This window comes from Podarcis cretensis, assembly GCF_951804945.1.
Source record: "Podarcis cretensis genome assembly, chromosome: 16".
NCBI lineage: Eukaryota > Metazoa > Chordata > Lepidosauria > Squamata > Lacertidae > Podarcis > Podarcis cretensis.
In genome coordinates this window covers 11722911-11744756 of record NC_137186.1, presented here as the reverse complement: position 1 = coordinate 11744756, position 21846 = coordinate 11722911, and the positions used below count along the sequence as shown (strand labels likewise).

Here is a 21846-nt window from a genome sequence, read left to right as displayed (position 1 = left end):
AGCTCCCTCTTCACCAGCCACAACACTGTCTCCTCATGTTCTCACACAGAATTGTGGAGCCCAACCCTACAGAGAGGCAGGGATCTTTTGCCCAAGTTGGGGATCAAACCCATGAGTCTCATGCTCTGCCAAATGAGCTACTCCAACTGTTTTTACACAAGTGGGCCCGGGCACACCAAAATGGAGGTGCCCTGGCCTCCCATTCTCCTCCTTTTCCTTCACATTTGCACCCCATATAATTCTTACACACACCTCTCTTTTCCTCTTTCTCAACCCAACCTGTGTCTGTTCACACACACTGCCTTTCCCTGCACCTATCTGAAGAAGTGACAGTAGTGTGTCTCTGAGTGAAAGAAATAACTGTATGCATACACACACACACACACACACACACACACCATATTTTTCAGTGTATAACACACCCCTGTGTATAAGACTCTTTTTGGGACTCCAAATTGAGAAAATGGGGGGGAATTGCCCAGACTTGTTGAGCTTTTTTGGAGGGGGTTGCCGAACATTGCTCACCAGCAGGATCGCCACAGCCAATCACACAATCGATTGCAGCAGGCAGCAGCAGCCGGCAGACCTTGACATACCCACCAATTCCCCGCAAAAACGGCGCTGTCAATCTCCTGCTCGCAGCAGCTAGCTCTCTACTATCCGTGTATAAGATAATCCCGAATTTTTAGCATAATTTTTTAAGAATATAACCTTGTCTTATACAGTGGTACCTCGGGTTAAGTACTTATTTCATTTGAGAGGTCCGTTCTTAACCTGAAACTGTTCTTAACCTGAAGCACCACTTTAGCTAATGGGGCCTCCTGCTGCCGCCATTGCCACACGATTTCTGTTCTTATCCTGAAGCAAAGTTCTTAACCCGAGGTACTATTTCTGGGTTAGCGGAGTCTGTAACCTGAAGCATATGTAACCCGAGGTACCACTGTACAGTGAAAAATATGGTGTGTGCGCATATATACAGTACGTGTATATGTATGTGTGTATATTTGTGTGTGTGTGTGTGTGTGTGTATGAGAGAGAGAGAGAGAGAGAGAGAGAGACGCGCTGTGAGGAAACTTTGAATAGGAGGGTGTTGACTGCAAATATGTGTGAGAGATGGAAGAAAACACAGTTATGGATTTGGATGAGGAAAAGAAGCGTTAGGTGTGAGGAGAGACCAGGCGCATCATAACACACAAACACATTCCTTTCTTTCACACATATTTCCCTTTCATTCCTTCTGCCTAAATCCATCTCAGACCTCTGCTTGTGCAACAGAAAACCTCCCTTCCTCTCCCCTGCACATTCCCTCCCCTCAAGATCTGCTCCAGAGGAGCTGGAGGACCCTTGGTGCGGATCTTGACAGTGTGTGGGGAGAGGAACTCTTGTTGCAGGATGGGGAACCTGGTACACACAGGATTGGATGAAATCGCTCAGTTCAAATAGGCAGTCCCAAAGCTGGCCTTGGGCCAGTTACTATTGCTCAGCCTAGCCTACCTCACAGGGTTGTTGTGGGATAAAAGCAGGGACCACGGCTGTAAAGGAAAAGCAGGAGGTAATTCTTTATTTCTCGTACCCCGTTAAGGTGTTTACACAGTGAGCCACTCTGAGTCCACCTGGTGCAAAAAGGCAGGATGTACGCTTTGAAAGACAAACCAATCACTCCAAGAAAATAAATCAGCTCTTGCATAAAAAATATATAAGCTACAGATTATAACAGGTTCTCCAGTCAACACAGTTTAGCAGTTTTGAATGCTGGATTTGGGCACAGAAGGCCATATCCAGTCTAACTTGTACTCAAAGTAGACCTATTGAAATTAATAAACAGGGCTAAGTTATGTCCATTAATTACAGTGGGTCTACTCCCAAGGAGAACTCAGTTGGAGACAACCCAGAGGATGCAAATCTAAATCCCTGCTCAGGGACAAAAGCTCACCAGAGCTTTGGCTGAATTGCTTTCTCTCCACTGAAGCCTACCTCACAGGTTGTTGTCAGGATAATTTGATAGGAGCCTCCTTCGCCATCACACACAGAGTCACCGACATTATTGGAGGAGGGAGAAGACAGAAATGCAGCAAACCAAGAAATCCAGACAGACAAATGATGGTCTGAGACAAGCAGACAGCGGAAGTCAGCAAAGAAATGCTGATCCCACCAAAAGGAATAGCTCTGGTGCATCCAGAAATCAGAGCAGGATGCCAAAAGGAAGCTCCCCCCCCCCCAGGACTCCAGGGAAAGCAGGACATCAGTCAACCCCCCCCCCCACAAATCATTATGTAGTCACTGGCCCATTTTAACACCGACTACATGCTAAATCAGGGACGCGGGTGGCGCTGTGGTCTAAACCACAGAGCCTAGGGCTTGCCGATCGGAAGGTCGGTGGTTTGAATCCCCGCGGCGGGGTGAGCTCCCGTTGCTCGGTCCCTGCTCCTGCCAACCTAGCAGTTTGAAAGCACGTCAAAGTGCAAGTAGATAAATAGGTACCACTCCGGCGGGAAAGTAAACGGCGTTTCCGTGCGCTGCTCTGGTTTGCCAGAAGTGACTTAGTCATGCTAGCCACATGACCTGGAAGCTGTACGCCGGCTCCCTTGGCCAATAAAGCGAGATGAGCGTCGCAACCCCAGAGTCATCTGCAACTGGACCCAACAGTCAGGGGTCCCTTTACCTTTACCTGCTAAATAGTTCAGTCCGTTGAGCACGAGACTCTGAATCTCAGGATCATGGGTTTGAGCCCCACGTTGGGCAAAAAGATTCCTGCATTTCAGGGGGTTGGACTAGATGACCACCCTGAGACCCCCAGGTATAGGGTGGTATATAAATTAAATAAATAACAAACAAATAAATAACCCCTTCCAATTCTACAATTCTATGTTCAGATTAAATGGATTGTATCCAATGTTAGTCCTACTCAGAGTGGACCCAATGAAATTAATCAAGATGACTGACTTAGGTGCATTACTTCCAAGGGGTCTACTCTGAGCAGAATTTAGCTGGATACCACCCACTGATTTTATGTCGTAGTCTTCTACCTCCATCAGAGGATGAACTAACAGCAGGAAATCACTTGAGCTCCGGCTGCATCTGAAAATTCAGAACTATGGACAGCTCCCCCGTCTATTACACTGGAATGGGTGAATGATCAGAAGCTGCCTTAGGAGACCAGGCTAGGGCTTCACCTAGCTCAGAATTGTTATCAATCATAAATTTATTGCCTGCCATCTCTAGCAGGTCCCAGGGCAGGTTAACAAACAATTTAAGATTCACTATTAAAAACAGCCAAAACAAATGACAGAGGAGGCAACCAAAAGGTCATTATATAAGCAGTTAATTGGTGACTTATTAGTGGCAGCAAGAATAATATCGACAGCAAGGAACTGGAAAGACGCAAATGTCCAAATGTACAAAAAGTACAAAAAATGGTATAATGTAATTTGGGACATAGCACTTCCTGGAAAACTGATGCAAAAACTTTGGTCAAAAACCCCTGAGAGACTGCCCATTTATTTATCACCCACAGAGACGCTACAAGACAAACTGTACCTGCCTCATTCCGTAATATATGGTTGTGCTAACATTTTCCTTTGTATCAATATTAACAACTTTTGGACCCTTTGCATGCCCGTTCCTTTGTAAACTATTGGTATTTCTCTTTAGAGCTGAGCAATGTCTTTAGGCTGGGGTGGGTGGGAAAGAGTTGGGTGTTTATGTATTTCGGGCGCTGTGGGTTAAACCACAGAGCCTAAAACTTGCTGATCAGAAGGTTGGCAGTTCGAATCCCTGCGACGAGGTGAGCTCCTGTTGCTCGGTCCCTGCTCCTCCCAACCTAGCAGTTCGAAAGCACGTCAAAGTGCAAGTAGATAAATAGGTACCGCTCTGGCAGGAAGGTAAACAGCATTTCCATGCGCTGCTCTGGTTCACCAGAAGTGGCTTAGTCCTGCTGGCCACATGACCCGGAAGCTGTAGGCCGGCTCCCTTGGCCAATAAAGCGAGATGAGCGCTGCAACCCCAGAGTCGGCCATAACTGGACCTAATGGTCAGGGGTCCCTTTACCTTTACTAAAATTTAAATACTGTTTGATTTTGGGGCAGAAACCTCCTTACCTTGTCATTTTTTCCCCTGTTCAACATGCAACAATTATTATTTAATAAAGGTTATTTCAAAAACAAGAACAATTGGCAGTCGCTGGAGCAGGGTGGGTCCTGAGAACAGAGGTCCATCTTCAGCATTCACCCAAATTTGTACTGTGAGGGTGCCAGGAGAGGGAATCCCACAGCTTAGAGGGCTGTTCTCTGTGGCAGCCCCTCCCAGGCCACGCCACCCACCCCAAACCTCCGAGAGCCCCCTCTCTGCCGTGTACTATGAGTTCTGACAGAGGGCCCCTCCACACTGTGGTTTTATTGCAGGTATAATTCTGTTGACACAACAACACACTAAAGGTAAAGGGACCCCTGACCATTAGGTCCAGTCGCAGACGACTCTGGGGTTGCGGTGCTCATCTTGCTTTATTGGCCGAAGGGAGCCGGCGTACAGCTTCCGGGTCATGTGGCCAGCAAGACTAAGCCGCTTCTGGCGAACCAGAGCAGCACACGGAAACGCCGTTTACATTCCCGCTGGAGCGGTACCTATTTATCTACTTGCACTTTGATGTGCTTTCGAACTGCTAGGTTGGCAGGAGCAGAGACTGAGCAACGGGAGCTCAACAACACACTAGGTAAAGGTAAAGGTACCCCTGCCCATACGGGCCAGTCTTGACAGACTCTGGGGTTGTGCGCCCATCTCACTTAAGAGGCCAGGGGCCAGCGCTGTCCGGAGACACTTCCGGGTCACGTGGCCAGCGTGACATCACTGCTCTGGCGAGCCAGAGTCGCACACGGAAACGCCGTTTACCTTCCCGCTGGTAAGCGGTCCCTATTTATCTACTTGCACCCGGAGGTGCTTTCGAACTGCTAGGTTGGCAGGCGCTGGGACCGAGCAGCGGGAGCGCACCCCGCCGCAGGGATTCGAACCGCTGACCTTTCAATGATTTATTCCATCTGTTGTTCTGTGGCAGTTCCTCAATGCTACCACAACACTGTTGTCTAGAGAGGCTATTACCTCTCTAGTGGGGCAAAGAAACACACCCTGCAAAACATTTGCGGTGCAGAAAGTTACAGGATAGACACTGATTTTAAACCAAAATATTCACCGACACCCAAAACTTCCACAGGGAGAAATGTTGTTTTGTAATAGTCTTTATTTATAAAGCCTCGGCAATAAAGACAGATAAACCGCCTGGCTCAAAAGACCCTTCTATTCCCCATTCATTCCCTGTGCAGATATGTATCATTCGCAGAGAGGTGATTTATTTAACAAATCACGCATAAGAATTGGGATCAATCACAGGCATTAGGTAATGTCACGTTCATTGTCTCAGTAGATTACTCCGGAGATTTCTGAGAGTCGACGGAGGTGCCCTTGTCCAAGACACAAATACTGTGGAAATGTGGCTTATAACTGCCCTGATACTATCAGGAGCACAAACCATCATGAATGAAAAATAAGAATGGATGCCTGGAAGGGGCCTGGCAGCGCAGACAAAGGTTCTTGCCATCACCTGCTACCTTATGGGAAGGGCCAGAGCTTACTGACAGACCATCTTTGCATACAGAAGGTCCCTGGTTTGATGCTGGCATCTCCAGGAACAGATGAAAAAGACCCCTTGCCTGAAACGCCGGAAAGCCACTGCCAGTCAGTGTAGGAAGCACTGAACTACGTAGTTAGACCCATGGTCTCACTCAGCAGAAGGAATTTTCCTATGTTCTACAAATAGCTCAGGGTGCGAAACCTGCTTCCCAGGAGCTGGATATGGTTTGTGGCTTCCCTCCCTGTGCAACAATTAGGCTACCCCCCCCCCCAAAAAAAAAAAAAAACCCAGAAGGTTCTATAGATGTCCATGAAACTTTTCCACAAGCCTAATAGGCATTCTCCCTTGGGAGAAAAGCGATGGCAATCCTAGACAGCATCTTAAAAAGCAGAGACATCACCTTGCCAACAAAGGTCCGTATAGTTAAAACTATGGTTTTCCCAGTAGTGATGTATGGAAGTGAGAGCTGGACCATAAAGAAGGCTGATCGCCGAAGAATTGATGCTTTTGAATTCTGGTGCTGAAGGAGACTCTTGAGAGTCCCATGGACTGCAAGAAGATCAAACCTCTCCATTCTGAAGGAAATGAGCCCTGAGTGCTCACTGGAAGGACAGATCTTGAAGCTGAAGCTTCAATACTTTGGCCACGTCATGAGAAGAGAAGACTCCCTGGAAAAGACCCTGATGTTGGGAAAGATGGAGGGCACAAGGAGAAGGGGACAACAGAGGACGAGATGGTGGGACAGTGTTCTCGAAGCTACCAGCGTGAGTTTGACCAAACTGTGGGAGGCAGTGGAAGACAGGGGTGCCTGGCGTGCTCTGGTCCATGGGGTCACAAAGAGTCGGACACGACCAAACAACTAAACAACAACAACAACAGGCATTCCAGGGATGGGGTGTCAAAATTCATTCAAAATTCACCAGGCACATTTTGTAACTTGCTATCAGCCAAGTGAAGATGGCCGTGAGCCAGGATGGCACCTGACTTCTCCACTATCTGGAATTTCCTGCCTGGGGATCCTTGGATCTGGACTGTTTTCACACACTACAGCAACACATCCTGCAGGATTCTGTCAGTTATATTTTATCTGCACAATCGGAATGAATTTCAGGAACCAAAAAGTCACATTGAAAAATATGACTCTTGAGCCGTCTGGCCCCCAAATGGCAACTAGGCATTCCGTTTTGGCGACTGCAACCCTGCGTTTAAGGAGCCATTTGGCACCTAGCTTATGTATCCAAAAGGACGCAGGTGGCACTGTGGTTTAAACCACAGAGCCTAGGGCTTGCCGATCAGAAGGTTGGCAGTTCGAATCCCCGCGACGGGGTGAGCTCCCGTTGCTCGGTCCCTGCTCCTGCCAACCTAGCAGTTCAAAAGCACGTCAAAGTGCAAGTAGATAAATAGGTACCGCTCTGGCGGGAAGGTAAACGGCATTTCCGTGTGCTGCTCTGGTTTGCCAGAAGTGGCTTAGTCATGCTGGCCACATGACTCGGAAGCTGTATGCCGGCTCCCTCGGCCAATAAAGCGAGATGAGCGGCGCAACCCCAGAGTCGGCCACGACTGGACCTAATGGTCAGGGGTCCTTTTACCTTTATATATCCAAATTTCTAATACTGGGTGTCAGTGGGAAGTCACGTCTGGGGAGGGGAGGGTTAATCAAAGCAGCCGCCTTCCTTGCTATCAGTGGTTGATCCCAACATCTGGTAAATCTGGCAAGCTGGAGGGACAAGATTATTATCTCCATCACACCTCTGAAGGTGAGGAGAGGCTCCATTCTCCTCTAAAAAGGTAAAGGTAAAGGTACCCCTGCCCGTACGGGCCAGTCTTGACAGACTCTGGGGTTGTGCGCCCATCTCACTCAAGAGGCCAGGGGCCAGCGCTGTCCGGAGACACTTCCGGGTCACGTGGCCAGCGTGACATCGCTGCTCTGGCGAGCCAGAGCCGCACACGGAAATGCCGTTTACCTTCCCGCTGGTAAGCGGTCCCTATTTATCTACTTGCACCCGGAGGTGCTTTCGAACTGCTAGGTTGGCAGGCGCTGGGACCGAGCAGCGGGAGCGCACCCCGCCGCAGGGATTCGAACCGCCGACCTTTCGATCGGCAAGCCCTAGGCGCTGAGGCTTTAACCCACAGCGCCACCTGCGTCCCACTCCATTCTCCTCTAATCACTGCCAAAAGCAGTTGATTCTGCAAAGTTGTCCAAGTCCTTTTTAAAAGGCCATCTCAGGTCGCTGCACTTCATGGACAACAAAGTCCCTAAGCTCATAAAGCATGATTATTTCACATGCTTCAGGAACTTGCATTAAAAGAGAGAGGGAGAACCAAACCCAGACCTTGAAGAGAATGCCCATGAGCCCTCACTCAAACGAAGCCCTGGGTAGAAATTATCTTATTTTTCCTCCCCTTTCCTCTGCAGCTAAGCTAAGCATATTCGCTCAGTTGTGCAGACTAATCAGGATTCCATAACAAACTCTGAAACGCGTCACCAGCCTCCCCATTGTGCACCACCCCCAATATCGGAAGACCAGTCGCTGCGAATCGCAAGGGGCGAGAGAGCGACTGCTGGGCTCAGGGGTCCTGCCTGCAAACATCCCGGTGGAGCATCTGGTCAGACACCATGAGAGCAGGACGTTGGGTGAGATGGGCCTGACCCAGCTGCCAGACACTTCTGACTTTCTTAGGCCACCCACCCTACAAAGATAGCTCATGCCACGTCAGAAAACTGGCTCATCTAGCTCAATACTGTCAATGTATGCATTTGAAGTATGCATTTAAAGCACCACTTTGAACAGCAATAGCTTTCTGCCCCCCCCCAAAAAAAAATCCTGGGGGGTGTTGTTGTTGGGAGACCCCTATGCCCCTCGCAGAGCTGCAATTCACAGAGTAGTTTAACAACTGGGAAGAGAATAGGGGGCAGCTCTCAGCACCCTTCAATTCCCAGAGTTCTCTGGGAGAAGCCATGGTTGTTTAAAGTGCCATGGTTCTGCTTCAATTGCATGGTGCAGAAGGGGCCTGAGAGGTGGGGGACATTTTGTCAGGCCAAGACCTGCACTGCCTCGTGGCGCACCCCCCAGGCCTGCCTGTCAGTGATGGGAAGAGCAACAGGTGCTATGCTTTCCTTTTTTTAATTGCAGGCTAAGCTGCAGTCGGGACATGGGTGGCGCTGTGGGTTAAACCACAGAGCCTAGGACTTGCTGATCAGAAGGTCAGCGGTTTGAATCCCCGTGACAGGGTGAGCTCCCGTTGCTCGGTCCCTGCTCCTGCCAACCTAGCAGTTTGAAAGCACGTCAAAGTGCAAATAGATAAATAGGTGCCGCTCCGGTGGGAAGGTAAACGGCGTTTCCGTGCGCTGCTCTGGTTCGCCAGAAGCGGCTTAGTCATGCTGGCCACATGACTCGGAAGCTGTATGCCGGCTCCCTCGGCCAATAAAGTGAGATGAGCACTGCAACCCCAGAGCCGGCCACGACTGGACCTAATGGTCAGGGGTCCCTTTACCTTTACCTTTACCTCTTAAGCTGCAGCCAGGGGAAAACCAGTGGTTTCTAAACACTCTCACCCACTGCTCTTCATCCAGGCAAGCAGGGCATTTTATTACAGTTCAAGGACACAGTCTTCAAAGAGGGTACAAAGCAGGGCTGGAAAGTGGGGGGTGCCCTGGGCACACGTTTTTTAGGGGGTGCCTCCACAACAGGCACAGAGCCCTGGCAGCTGAGGCAGCAGGAGGGTTGGTCTAGTGAGCAGGTGGATGGAGGCAGTGGGCAAGGAGCTTGTTGGAAGTGGGCACCATTCCCCCTCCCTGGCGTGTGCCCCCACCCCAGTTGCCCAATCCACTGGGGGGGGAGCACAACACTTGCCCTGCCCCAGATGCCAGCAACCCATGCTACACCACTGAGGTGTTGTGACCTGGGGAAAGTCCAGAGTGCTGGACAGAGAGGCTGGGAGGACAGAATGTGGCCCTTGGTCTTTAAGTTCCCCACCCCTGGTCAACACTGGCTGGCAGCTGCTCTCCAAGGCTTCAAGCAGGGGTCTCTCCCAGTCCTACCTGGAGATGCTGGGAATGAACGCAGGGCCTTCTTGACCTCTCAGCCTGACCTACCTCACAAGGATGATACAGTGGTGCCCCGCAAGACGAACGCCTCGCAAGACGGAAAACCCGCTAGACGAAAGGGTTTTCCGTTTTGGAGGCGCTTCGCAAAACGAATTTCCCTATGGGCTTGCTTCGCAAGACGAAAATGTCTTGCGAGTTCCTGCGGGTTTTTCCCCCTTTTTTTCCCCCTTTTCCTAAGCCGCTAAGCCGCTTATCAGCTGATCCGCTGATAAGCCGCTTAACAGCTGATCGCCAAAAGCCGCTAAACCGCTAATAGCGCTAATCCGCTAAGCTGTCAATGGGCTTGCTTCGCAAGACGAAAAAACCGCTATACGAAGAGCCTCACGGAACGGATTAATTTCGTCTTGCGAGGCACCACTGTATTAGTATAGAATTTTTTGGGAGGGGGGAGACACCCACGGACACCACCCAGAGCTCTTTTGTGAAGGCAAGTGTGTCCGACTAAACATTAGGAAAAACTTCCTGGTGGTTAGAACTGTTTGACGGTGGAACGGACTCCCTCAGAAGATGGTGGACTCTCCTTCCTTGGAGATTTCTAAGCAGAGGTTGGGCAGCCACCTGCCAGGAATCGTTGAGCTGCGATACCTGCATTGCAGGGGGTTGGACTAGATGACCACAGGGGTCTCTTCCGACTCTACAGCTCCATGAATAAAATTGACGCAAACAACCCATGAATGACCTCACACTTTCATGAGCAGTTCTACACACGATTCCCCTTTTGCGGACGACGACCCCGGGAGCGAGTTTTATTATGAATCTCTGAGGCAGCCATTCCACCTCCTGCCTCTCCGGGCTGCCAAAGTTGCACAACCCAAATCCCCTTTGGCATTTCTTTCTTGAAAAGATGTCCCCCGTCATCTCTGCCACTGTTTTTTCAGCATCCGGGCACACAAATTTGCCTAGATACCTGGCATTTACCCCCACAAGCCCTTGCTCTTTCCTCACGAAGAAACCTCTCTCTCTCTCTGTCGTCCCCATATCACCTCGCCGCTGAGAAATCTGGAGCCAAAGAGACCAAAACCGGGGGCGACGTGTGCCCCACGTATCATTACTTTCAGACTAAGCTGTTCCTCTCCCCCCCCCCCCGCCCCACAGTGAGAACAGATATCAAAGGCCTGGGAGCTCGATTGCTGTTCTACTTCCATCCGCCCCCGTAGAAGCACAGCTCCCCCCTGTTCCCACTGAGACGAGAACCTGCCCCCAATGAGGAAGGAGGGGGGAAGATGATGGAGGAGGGGATGGGGGGGGAAAATAAATACAGCCGAGTCTTTTTCACCTCAACCGCACAGACCTGGGAGGTACGGTTGGTTGCCAGGGCAACAACAGCTGCCAATTGAGGGGACCCAGCGAGTTAAAACCATACCCACCGGGCAAGGAGCTCTCCAAGGGCACGTTCACAAGATCATTCCAACATCGATTTGCTACCCATCGCGCAAGTACACACACACACACACACACACACACACACACACACAGAGGCTCTATTTTAAAACACCCTTTCGGCAAAGCAGACCCTTCTGTCAAGTGAGATGGGGCAGCTGTTTACGCAGCCTGGCACGCAGGGTGGCAAAGCAAGAGGCTGGCATGGGCCTGACCCACTGCCCCCAACCGCCGCAGGAAATTATCCCACATGGGAAAAGCCCCCAAGTGAGAGCTGACAGAGGGTCTGCCATTATGTGTTTAGAACTAGGTTTGCACATTTTGGTTTTTCAAGATTTACTGGTTTTTCAAAACAACAAATAAACAAATCCCACCAGATTGTTTCCCCCCTCCGTGGAACAGAAATTAATAATACGTTGGGATTTCCAGTGGAGAACGTTACCCCCCAAAAAAGGGTACCAAGCTTCAAAGAAATTGTCGGAGTCTTGCTTGCCAGCCAGAGCTCTTATTGTGTTCAAGCATACACACTTTGAACACCCTTTGTGCTTTTGGTCTTGCGGCTGCTGGCTTTCTAAAACCCTATTTTTCAAACTGCTGCTGGTGGCGCTAAATATGCCGTATGTTTTTAGTTGCACCTGAGCATAGATGATAATTTATGTTATTAGACAACTTGCATTTCGCGGGGGCCACACTGAGGAGTTTATCACTGGGCTGGCCTGATGCATGGCTTGGCGCAGCTGCTTATAGATGAATTGCTTATGGTGAATTGTATTGGTGCAACAATTTTTGTTTTGTTTTTTAAACGTTGTTTTACGGACATTATGCTGCGTACATGACACTATGTTGTTTACTATGCTGCTATGCCGTAAACGGAATGGTGGGCTTTGCAGGGTGGGGGGCGGCCAATAAATTTCTGGAATAAATAGGGAGTCTCGTTTTAAAATGTGAATAAGAGCTGTTCTGGAGTTTCTGGGTACACGTACTGGGAAAAATGGGTCCAGGACAGTTAAATGGGAGACAGGCGAGAAACCCTACACACCACATACCACGCAGAACACTTTCATAGAAGATGAGAACACAAGATAAGCAGAGCTCCCTGTGTTCCTGAATCAGACCACGGCTCCATCTAGCTCAGAATTGTCTCTGAGGCTAGCTGTGGTTCTCTAGGGTTTCGTACAAGAGGCATTCCCAAGCCTACCTGGAGATGCCGAGGTTTGAACCCGGGACCTTCTGCATGCAAAGTAGGTGCTCCACCCCTGAGCCACGCATGGCCCTTCCACAACAGAACATAGGAAGCTACCTTATACTGACTCAGGCCGTCGGTTCCACCGCAATGGGCATCCCCAGACCTACCTGGACTCTCCTTCCGTGGAGGTTTTTAAGCAGAGGTTGGGTGGCCATCTGCCAGGGATGCTTTAGCCGAGATTCCTGCATTTCAGGGGGTTGGACTAGATGACCCTCGGGGTCCCTTCCAGCTCTGCCATTCTGTGACTCTATGTGTTGAAACCGGATACCTTGGAACCATGGCTAGCTTGTGTATTGTTTCAGGTGCAGACGTCTTGCACAAAGCAGGGTTTGCCACCAAGAATCTGCTTACGTTACGTTTTCATTCACCCCACTTTTGCTCCAAGGGTTGGGCACACACAGTTCGCCCTTCTTCTTTTTTAAAAATTCTTCCAACCATCCTATGAGGTTGATGATGAGAGAGATCTAGCCGCAAGGTTACCCAGCATGGTTCATGGCTGAAGATGGATTTGTACTTGGTCTTCCAAGACCTAGAGAGACGCTTCTAACAGTCCACCACACCACGTTTGACTTCGTTCCATTACAAGCATGCCTACATGCGATAGATGGGCCTGCAAAACTGTACTTACCACATTCACTAACAAATAATTTTGGTGCCTGCTTAAAGCAGTTTTGCTTAAGCCTATCCAGACAGGCAGCTGATGACCTGTTTTAATCTCCTTTACTTCTAATTATTTTTCACTGCTTTTCACTGTTTTTTATTGATAATTTCAACACCGCTTGCAACCCATTTGGAGGTTTTACTACAATCAAGTAATGTATAAAGCTTCTTAAATAAAATAAAAACAAACATTTCACTCTTCCTTTCATTTTTCTTTCTACACCCAAGAAGAGAAGGTTTTTAAAGAAATCTGCAGAACTGAGACATAAGAGGGAGAGATATCAGCACGCTGGAGGGAACCTCGAGGGCTGAAGGAATGAAAAGAAATATTTAAACAAAGGGGGCAACCCGTCCCCAAAACACCCCAATGAAGAATCGAGCACCCTCATCACTCACAGAATTGGGGGGGGGTAGAAGATTGAAAACTCTGGAGGTGGGGGAAACATGCTGGACCAGGACCCGGGAGTCCCGAGTTCCAGTTTCCACACATCCAAACGATCTTAGGCCAATCGCCATCTCTCACAAGGTCGCTCTAAGGATAACTAGGAGGGGTGAGAACCATATCTATCACCTCGAGGTCCTTGAGGGAAAGGTGAGATACAAATATTGTAATAACAAAAATGTTTGAGCTCATAGCATCCTGCAGGCAGCAGAGGCTGGTTCATAAGGGCCGGTCCGTTCAGTCTGCCCTGGGCCAGCCCTCACCTGCCTGCTCCCTTAGAATCACAGAATTGGAGAGTTGGAAGGGACCCCCCCACCCGCCAAAGTGCAGGAATCTTTTGCCCCATTGTCCAGAGGGTGGGCACTGTCTGTCACCTTCCTCTTCCTCAGTGTTGCCCCTTGAAGAACTCAACAGGGAGGGGGAGAAAGGGAGGGACTCCACCTGTCACTAGCTCTGGCTCTGCCCCCTTTTGGGCTCCCCTGCCCTCTGCCCCACCAACCCCAATGGGCACCAGCAGCAATGCGGCTCGGCAGGAACCCCAAGCAGAGGGGCTCTTTCTAGGAGGAAACAACACACCTCAACCTGCTTCCCGCAGACAATGTAAAAAATGGAAATAAAGAAAACAGGGATTGACAGGGAAAGTTGCAGATTAGTGAGCTACCTGCACACCTGCAGAAACCCTTAAATATTCCGGCAACGACTGCAGAGTGCAGGCTTCAAAGCTACCCAAATAAGGAAGATGTTTAGAACACATCCTCTGCCCACCCAAGAATCACGGGAACTGTAGTTTGCATCCCTCGCAGAGCTCCAGTTCCCAGCACCCCCTTAACAAACTCCAGTTCCCAGGGTCCTTTGGGGGGGGAGGCAAGGGCAGGATGTGCTCCAAATGCATGATGTGTATTTGAAACGTAAGGATTTCCCCTACCTACTCATGAGGACTAGGAGCTTAAGGTGGCATCGAACGCTACTAGGCAGCCATTACTGCTTCCGTGGCTTAAAAGTTCAATGTGTGAGTGAAGGAAGCAAGTGTTTTTGAAGTGGCAAAGGTATGTACACACGCCCGATGTGGGGGGGGGGTACCAATTGGATTGAGGAGGGGGGTGTCTCGTCCATAAGCAGATATCCTTTCCCCACCTCCCCCCTTTGTTGCCTTATCTGGCCTGCGAAGCAGCCCTCGCTTTCTGTTTCAGAAGCTGAAATCCGGCTTTTCTCGGAGTGCACCAGAGAATGTGAGTCGACTTGCCTGACCCTGTGGCTTGCGGTGAGCCGACTCGCTTGACTCCCAGGGCTCGCAAATCCCGAGAGGCAGCCCATGCTGACTTTGCAAGGATGGAGAGGAAAAGGAGAGTCTTGCTCTCACCACCAAGCCAGCCGAGCACATGGCTTTTTCGTTTCTCCCCCTGCAACGTCCGCCAAGCCTCCCCCTTACCGGTGGGTCTAAGGCAAATGTATTGTAAAGAAGCAGACAGAGGGCTGTGCCCACCACCGCTGCCGCCACCGCTTTATAATTCATTCCCAGACCACTGCACAGATTGCCGCAACTGGCATGTCACCGCGACCCGATGCTCCTCAAAATGAGAAACGGCGGACTTCAAACCCAGCCTCGCACATCGTGTACTCTGAGATGGAGTCCCTCCACAGTATAATCACAGATGGGTGGAAAGAGATAGACGCACATAGGAGAGGCAGACCAGCGGTTCCACTGATCCCAGAATTCAGAGGTCCTTTCTCTATTTTTCTTAACGGAGACGGCAGGTCGTCAGCCTCAAAGCCTTTGCATGCCCAGCTAGCTGTCATCCCCGGCTTCACACACGAGGCTCCAAACAGTTCCTGCTTCAATGGGGGGTCGGGGGAGAGTGGGATAGTCTGGGTTGGGGAACCTGTGGCCATCCAGATGTGGCTGGACTCGAACCCGCACCAGCCTCAACCAGCACAGCCAATGGTCAGGGATGAGAGCTGGTGCACTGTTAGTGGGTAGAGTGTTGGGTCAGGACCAGGGTTCGAATCCCCCATTCAGCCATGAACAAAGCTCACGGGGCGACCTTGGAGTCAAGCACTGGCTATCAGCCTAATCTACCTCGCAGGGCTGTTGTGGGGATTAAAGGAGGAGAACTGTGCAAGCCAGCCCTGTGCTCCATGCAGAACTGGGGAAGGGGGTGTATATTAAATGAATAAATGTCCCAGGAATAAATTGGTCAGAAGACTTGCTTGTGTTGCAACCCCACACACCCAACACACCTTATGCTTTCGGTTCTGCGGAAACAATTGATTTGGCTTACACAAATCACACAAGGCTTGAAGTTCGAAAAGCCCTTTCAGTCTCATCGGCAAACACAGGATGGAACACAGAGGTGTGTCTTATATACAAGGTTAGATTCTGTGACCTTTCAGCCCCTTGTTGTCTGTTAGGAACGAAACATTAGTATTGCTTGATTAGAAACGCGGGAAGTTGCCTTAAGGCATCAGGCTATTGAGCAGCCTCTGTAGCTTCATCTAGTCCAGTACTGCCAACTCTGGCCGGCAGTCTCTCTAAGGCAGAGAGAGGCAGAGAGAGGCAGAGAGAGAGAGAGAGAGAGAGAGAGAGAGAGAGAGAGGTCTTCTTCGTCATCTTTCCACTGGAGAGGCCAGTGACTGAATCTGGGATGTTCTGCATGGAGGGCGGTTCTACTCCCTCCACCTTAGCAACAGAGGGAGATGCTTTATAATGAGCCAAAACACCGGTCTGTCTAGCTCAGTACTGTTTACACTGACTGGCAGCATCTCTCCAGGGTTTCAGGCAGGGGGCTCTCCCAGCCCTAGCTGAAGGGGCTGCGGCTTGAACCTGGGACCTGAAAGCAGATGCTCTACTGCTGCACTACGGGCCTTCCCTCAGTGGAAAAAGCAAACGCACTCTGCACATGCTCAATTACCCTTGGAACATCCTGCATAGAAAATAGTCTACGGCGCAGTTCTGAGTTAAGCTCCCTCTCCAAACATCCTCAGTGAGGGGAACGGACCAAAGGTGCTCTGCACATGCTTGATTGTACTTTTGCCTTTCAAACTAAGCCTGGCTATGACTTTAAAGCCATGCCAATCAGCTGTGCATATTATACCTGAGCGTAGGAGGCAGAGACAGAGAGGAGGGCGGGCTGGGATGCCATATTGTGGACGGCACACCTGATGCACTTGGTGTAATTTCCTCTGAGAGAATCCGGTGCTGTCTGGGAAGGCCTTCTCAAATGCAGTGGGGGGTTGGGGGGTCGGCTGGCTTACCACATTCTGAAGTGTATTAAATAACCCCCACTTTCATCTAAGGAGAACACCAAGCCTCTTACAAGAACATTTAGTCCAGAATCTGAAATCGCCTAACCACATTACTGCCCGCCCACCACACAATTCCACGCACACAAGCACAGAACAAAATCCTGACCACCTATAAGCAGCCCCTAACATGACGGAACAGGACGCGGGTGGCGCTGTGGGTTAAACCACAGAGCCTAGGACTTGCTGATCAGAAGGTCGGCGGTTCGAATCCCCATGACGGGGTGAGCTCCCGTTGCTCGGTCCCTGCTTCTGCCAACCTAGCAGTTCGAAAGCACGTCAAAGTACAAGTAGATAAATAGGTACCGCTCCAGCGGGAAGGTAAACAGCGTTTCCGTGCGCTGCTCTGGTTCGCCAGAAGTGGCTTAGTCATGCTGGCCACATGACCCGGAAGCTGTACGCCGGCTCCCTCGGCCAATAAAGCGAGATGAGCGCCGCAACCCCAGAGTTGGCTACGACTGGACCTAATGGTCAGGGGTCCCCTTTAACATGACGGAAGGGAGGCTACTCTGGTAGGGCGAAAGGGGGAACAGCCCCACCCCCTATACGAACATAGGAAGTTACCTTATTATATACCATGCCAACCATTGATCCATATAGTTCAGGATTGCCTACACTGACTGGCAGCAGCTCTCCTGAGTTTCGGGCAAGGACACTCCCATTTCTACCTGGAGAGGTAGGGAATCAAACCTGGATTTTGCATGCAAAACAGGTGCTCTACCACTAAGCTGTGGCCCTTTCCTTTCCCCTCCCATGTTAATGTTTATTAATCCCCCACAAAGCAGCTATGGCCCTTTCCTGAGCCTGCTCTCAGCCTACCTTCTTACTTACAGCCAGTCCAGAGGGTGGCCTGGACTCTCAGCTTCCTCCTCCTCCCCCCTCAGTCTCAGCGTTGCCCCTATTATTATGCAGCAGGAAGGAGGAGGGTGGGGGGCAAACCTAGACTCAGCTGGCTCTGCCTGCCATTGGCTCTGGCGCCACCTGCTGGCGGGCTCCCTGCCTGCTGCCCAATCAGCCCCAATGGCAAGCAAACACCCCTGGGGGCTGCCTCCATCCCCAGGCCACTCTGGTAGGGCATAAGATGACTGATGAAGCTTGAAGCTCCTGATGGAGGTAACTGGACTGTGCTATGTGGTCTTATGCACCAGAGCTGCAGAAGGGTTTCCGCAGGGCGCTCTGTTCTAAACCGCACGTATCAGGATTCCTTGCCACAGCTTGTCATTTTTGAGTCTCATTTCCCAAACTATTCCCTAACCTTTCAACGTATTGTTAATAATAAACAACCCCCACCCCACCCCGACTTATCGATGCCAACAAAGGTGTGTTTGTGTGTGGGTGTGCATGGGTGTGTGGGTGGGGGAAGAACGCATCCAAGGAGCAGAAGAAGGGAGAGGGAGACACAGGGCTGCAGCAGCCAAGGGGTTAAAAGACAGTAGCATTCGGGATTATTAGTAGGGAGCATCATTTTGTAAACATATGTAGTTTCCATGGCAACCAGAGCCAGGTTCCTTGGTTACGGATGGAGGGGGGGGGGAGAGAGAAGGGAAAGCAAAATTAGGAGGGGATGGATGGAACAGAGGGAGGAAAATGTGTGTGTGTGTCCCCCCCCCTTTTCTTTTCTGGGATTCCTGGAAGCGTCACCAAAAAGGAAGGAAGGAACAAAAAAGGGGGGGTAGAGAGAGAGGACAGGGAGTCAGGTCGTCCCAGAAAAAAGCACATGAGGAATACAAACGGATAGATAACCAAAGCTATTTTAATACGAATCTCTCCTATTTTCTGTCCGACTCTTCAGGCAGAGAAAAATGCACTAATAGGAAGAACGTGTGGGGAGGGGGTGGTGGAGAGGATTCTGAGCCCCACAAGAAAAAAAGTGCATATTCCACCACCATCAATCCCAAAAAATTCTTCTACCCTCCTCACCATGTCTTTCTTCTTCCTCTTTAACAAAAAACCCCCCAGTTTTTCAATAACAATGGAATGGGCAAATTTGAGAGGAAGGGTGTTAAATATCAAGCCAGAGGTGCAAGTCCTGTGTGAGGTGCAGTTCTCCCCAGCCACAAACCCCCCATCCCATACCTTAATAACTATAGGGAGAGCAAAGATGATGAAGGAAGGGGAAAGAAACAGCAGGTAGTGGTTGGATTGAGCGAAAGTAGGATCTGCTGGCTTCTGAAATCCTCTCCCACTGTCCCCCTAAATGAGATTCTTTGCCCGGTAACAGCACCCCCCCCCAAAAAAGAGTATCAATTTCCTCCAATAGGCCCAGAAATAATGCTGGATTTTGTAGCACAGAAACACTGGTTCCTGGTATACAGGATGCCGACTGCCCGACTTCCCAACCCAAACCCATGAAAATCTCTAGTGCCATTTTAACGGACCCCCAAACGCAGAGGGATCTCTACCTACCACACCTAATCCCCACCCATCCAAATAAACCCCCCCCCACTGTTTGGTTTTCTCATCCACATGCTCCCCTCTTTTCAGAAACCCACCTGCGTTCCAGCAGGGAGCAAGAAAGAAACCCCACAAACCGTCCCACAAACCCACAAACCAGATTTGCAGATAAGGCAGCTGCTCACAGTGCCCCACATTTGGGGGGGCTATTTCTTTGGCTTTTAACCACATTGTCCAGGACCCCTTGCTATTGCCCACCTGAACCATCTACCCCCCTTGCTTTGTGACCCCAGCACCCACTATTTGAGATCAAGCAATTGCTGCCACCCCCATCCCAAAACCCTCTGGGCAACAGCCTTACGGAGTTTAACCCCCCTCTACTTCCTTCCAGACGGCAGACGGCTGGCTCTGGGTTCAAGGGACTGGGGAAGAAGACATGTAGCCAAGCAGGAATTGGGTGAAAACATCACTGCCCCACCACCAAGCCTTTCAGAGATGAGCTCTCCCAACTTCCCCATCACCAAGCCTCCCTGTGGGGTTTCCTCCGGCCCCATCTTCACCTTCTCCAATCTCCCCCCACTGCCATCTATCGCCCCCCCAACACACTGCCTGCCTGTGCTCCCCTCATTCCATTCCCTAGCCCCCCCCCCGCTGCTTATCCCTCTTAATTGCCCCAGCTTGACCCCTCTCTCACCCCAATTGCCTCCCTACTCCCCCACCCCACTGCCTGCCCCACTGGAAAACTCTGCCGTCTCATATCACCCCCAACACACTTTGGCAGCTGCTGCCCCCTTCTTTGAGTCCCACTGAGGAGTCCCCTGCCCCCACCTCCCTGATCCCATTTAGTCCCTCAATGCCCCCCAATTTCCTGATCTCTCCACCCCTATTTCCCCCATTTTTGACAACATCCCAACCAACCGCTCATTCCGCACTTGCAGCCCCACTGCCTCTTGCCCTCCCCAGAGACCCTGCTCCCTCTCTCCCCCCCCACCCTGGGGTACCCCAGATGTTCCCCTCCATGAACCCCCAGCCCGTCACAGAGCCCCCCCTGCTTGGATCTGCCTCAGCCCCCAGGAGCATTTAAATGCACCCCTTGCTGCCCTACTTGTAACCTCCCACCCCATTCCTGTTGCCTATAAATGCCCCCCACCCCACCCTGCCCCGCTTGGAACATCCCCTCACCCCCCCCAGCCCTCCCCACACACCCAGCCCAGCTCTTCACCCCCCACCCCACATTCCCCCCTTCTAGGGTGGGGGGAAGCCGACGACTCACATGCCAGATGACGAAGAAGATGAGCGAAGCGCAGAGGACCAGGGTGAGCATGTAGCAGAAGGCGGCAAAGGTGAAGGCCATGGCGGGGCGGAGGGGGCGCGCCGTCGGTGGTCGTCCCAGTAGCGGCGGTGCTGTCGAGGGAGGGGGCGGCCCGCGACCTCCCCCCCACTTTGGCAACCTCCTCCTCCCTCCCCCACCCCCCGCCCCGAAGGCAGCAAAGGCGGGCGCGCAGCTACTCCGCCATGGGGCAGAGCGGCAGGCGAGGAAGGTGCGAGGAGGCGGCTAGAGGAGCTGCTGCTGCTGCGAGGTCCGCGACGACGCCCCCTTCATCCTGCTCCTTCGCCGCCGTCTGCCGGGAGAGGGAGAGCGAGGCGCCCTCGCCGACGACGGCCAGGAGGAGGAGGAGCTGCAAGCGGCGGCGGGAAGGGAGCGGGGCGGCGCCACCGAAGAGAGTTTCCTTGGCGGGGCTGCTTCTACCTGGAGGAGCTGCTGCTGCTGCTGCTACTGGAGAAAGAGGGCGGGCGGGGAGGAGGGAGTCGCCCCAGGAAGGGTGCGCGTCCCGATCTCCGCCCCCCCCCGGGTTGGTGGGGGGTAAGAGGGAGAGTCCCCTGCTCGGCTCCCAGGGAAGGAGGAGCACGTGGCGGGGCTGCGCTGGTGGGGGGAGGCGCCCGGAGAGGAGGAGGAAGAGGAGCGAGGGAGCCTCGTGGGGCTCCAGTCGGAATAAGGCAGCGGTGGTGCAGTGGTTAGAGCATAGGAGCCAACTCCTAGGGGCCCGGGGTCTCCCCAATAAAATAGTTGAGCATTGCCATTCAAGTGACGCGCGTGCGTGTGTGTGTCGCGTGATTGATGGTGCGGGACAGGGCTTACTTGCCCCACCAGATTTTCTTGGCACTCCTGAGCTAGAGCATTGCGGGAGGACCGCGGAGAGAACAGGGTTGGGGTCCCCGCCCTCCTCCAGCCACGAAGCTTCCATCTTGCGCCTTGCCTTCCCCGACACTCTTTCAGTTTAACCTACCTCGCAGGGTTGTTGTTGTTGTTGTTGTTGTGGGGATTAAATGAGATGGGGAGGCGGAATGGGAGAAGAACCACGTGCCAAGCCAGCCTTGGGGAAAGGGAAAGGAAAGCAGAATATGAATGCAAGCATTAAATAAATAAATAAATAAATAAATAAATAAATAACATGAGATCTGTAATATGGGGATCTACAGTGCAATCATAGCGGTGTCTACTCGGAAGTAAGTCCCTGTGGAGCTTACTGTCAGGTATTAATAGCTTACATTCATACCCACCTTTCCTTCAAGGAGCATACCCATTTTTCTCTGAATTTTTTTAGTCCTTCCAACAGCCCTGCGAGGTAGGCTAGGCTGAGAAACAAGCGCCTGGCCAAGTGTCACTCATTGAATTTCGCGGTGGAGCGGGGATT

General features: G+C 51.3%; 1 protein-coding gene across 1 annotated transcript in view; it reads right to left on the bottom strand.

Annotated features, from left to right (window-relative positions):
* Nucleotides 1–20852, bottom strand: part of CNIH2 (cornichon family AMPA receptor auxiliary protein 2) — a 51818-nt gene extending 30966 nt beyond the window's left edge. Inside the window, exon 1 of the mRNA XM_079958521.1 lies at nt 20424–20852. Within this exon, the coding sequence (XP_079814647.1) occupies nt 20424–20504 (81 nt within the window). The 5' untranslated portion in view covers nt 20505–20852. The remainder of the gene's footprint in view (nt 1–20423) is intronic.
* Between the last annotated feature and the right edge of the window lie 994 nt (nt 20853–21846).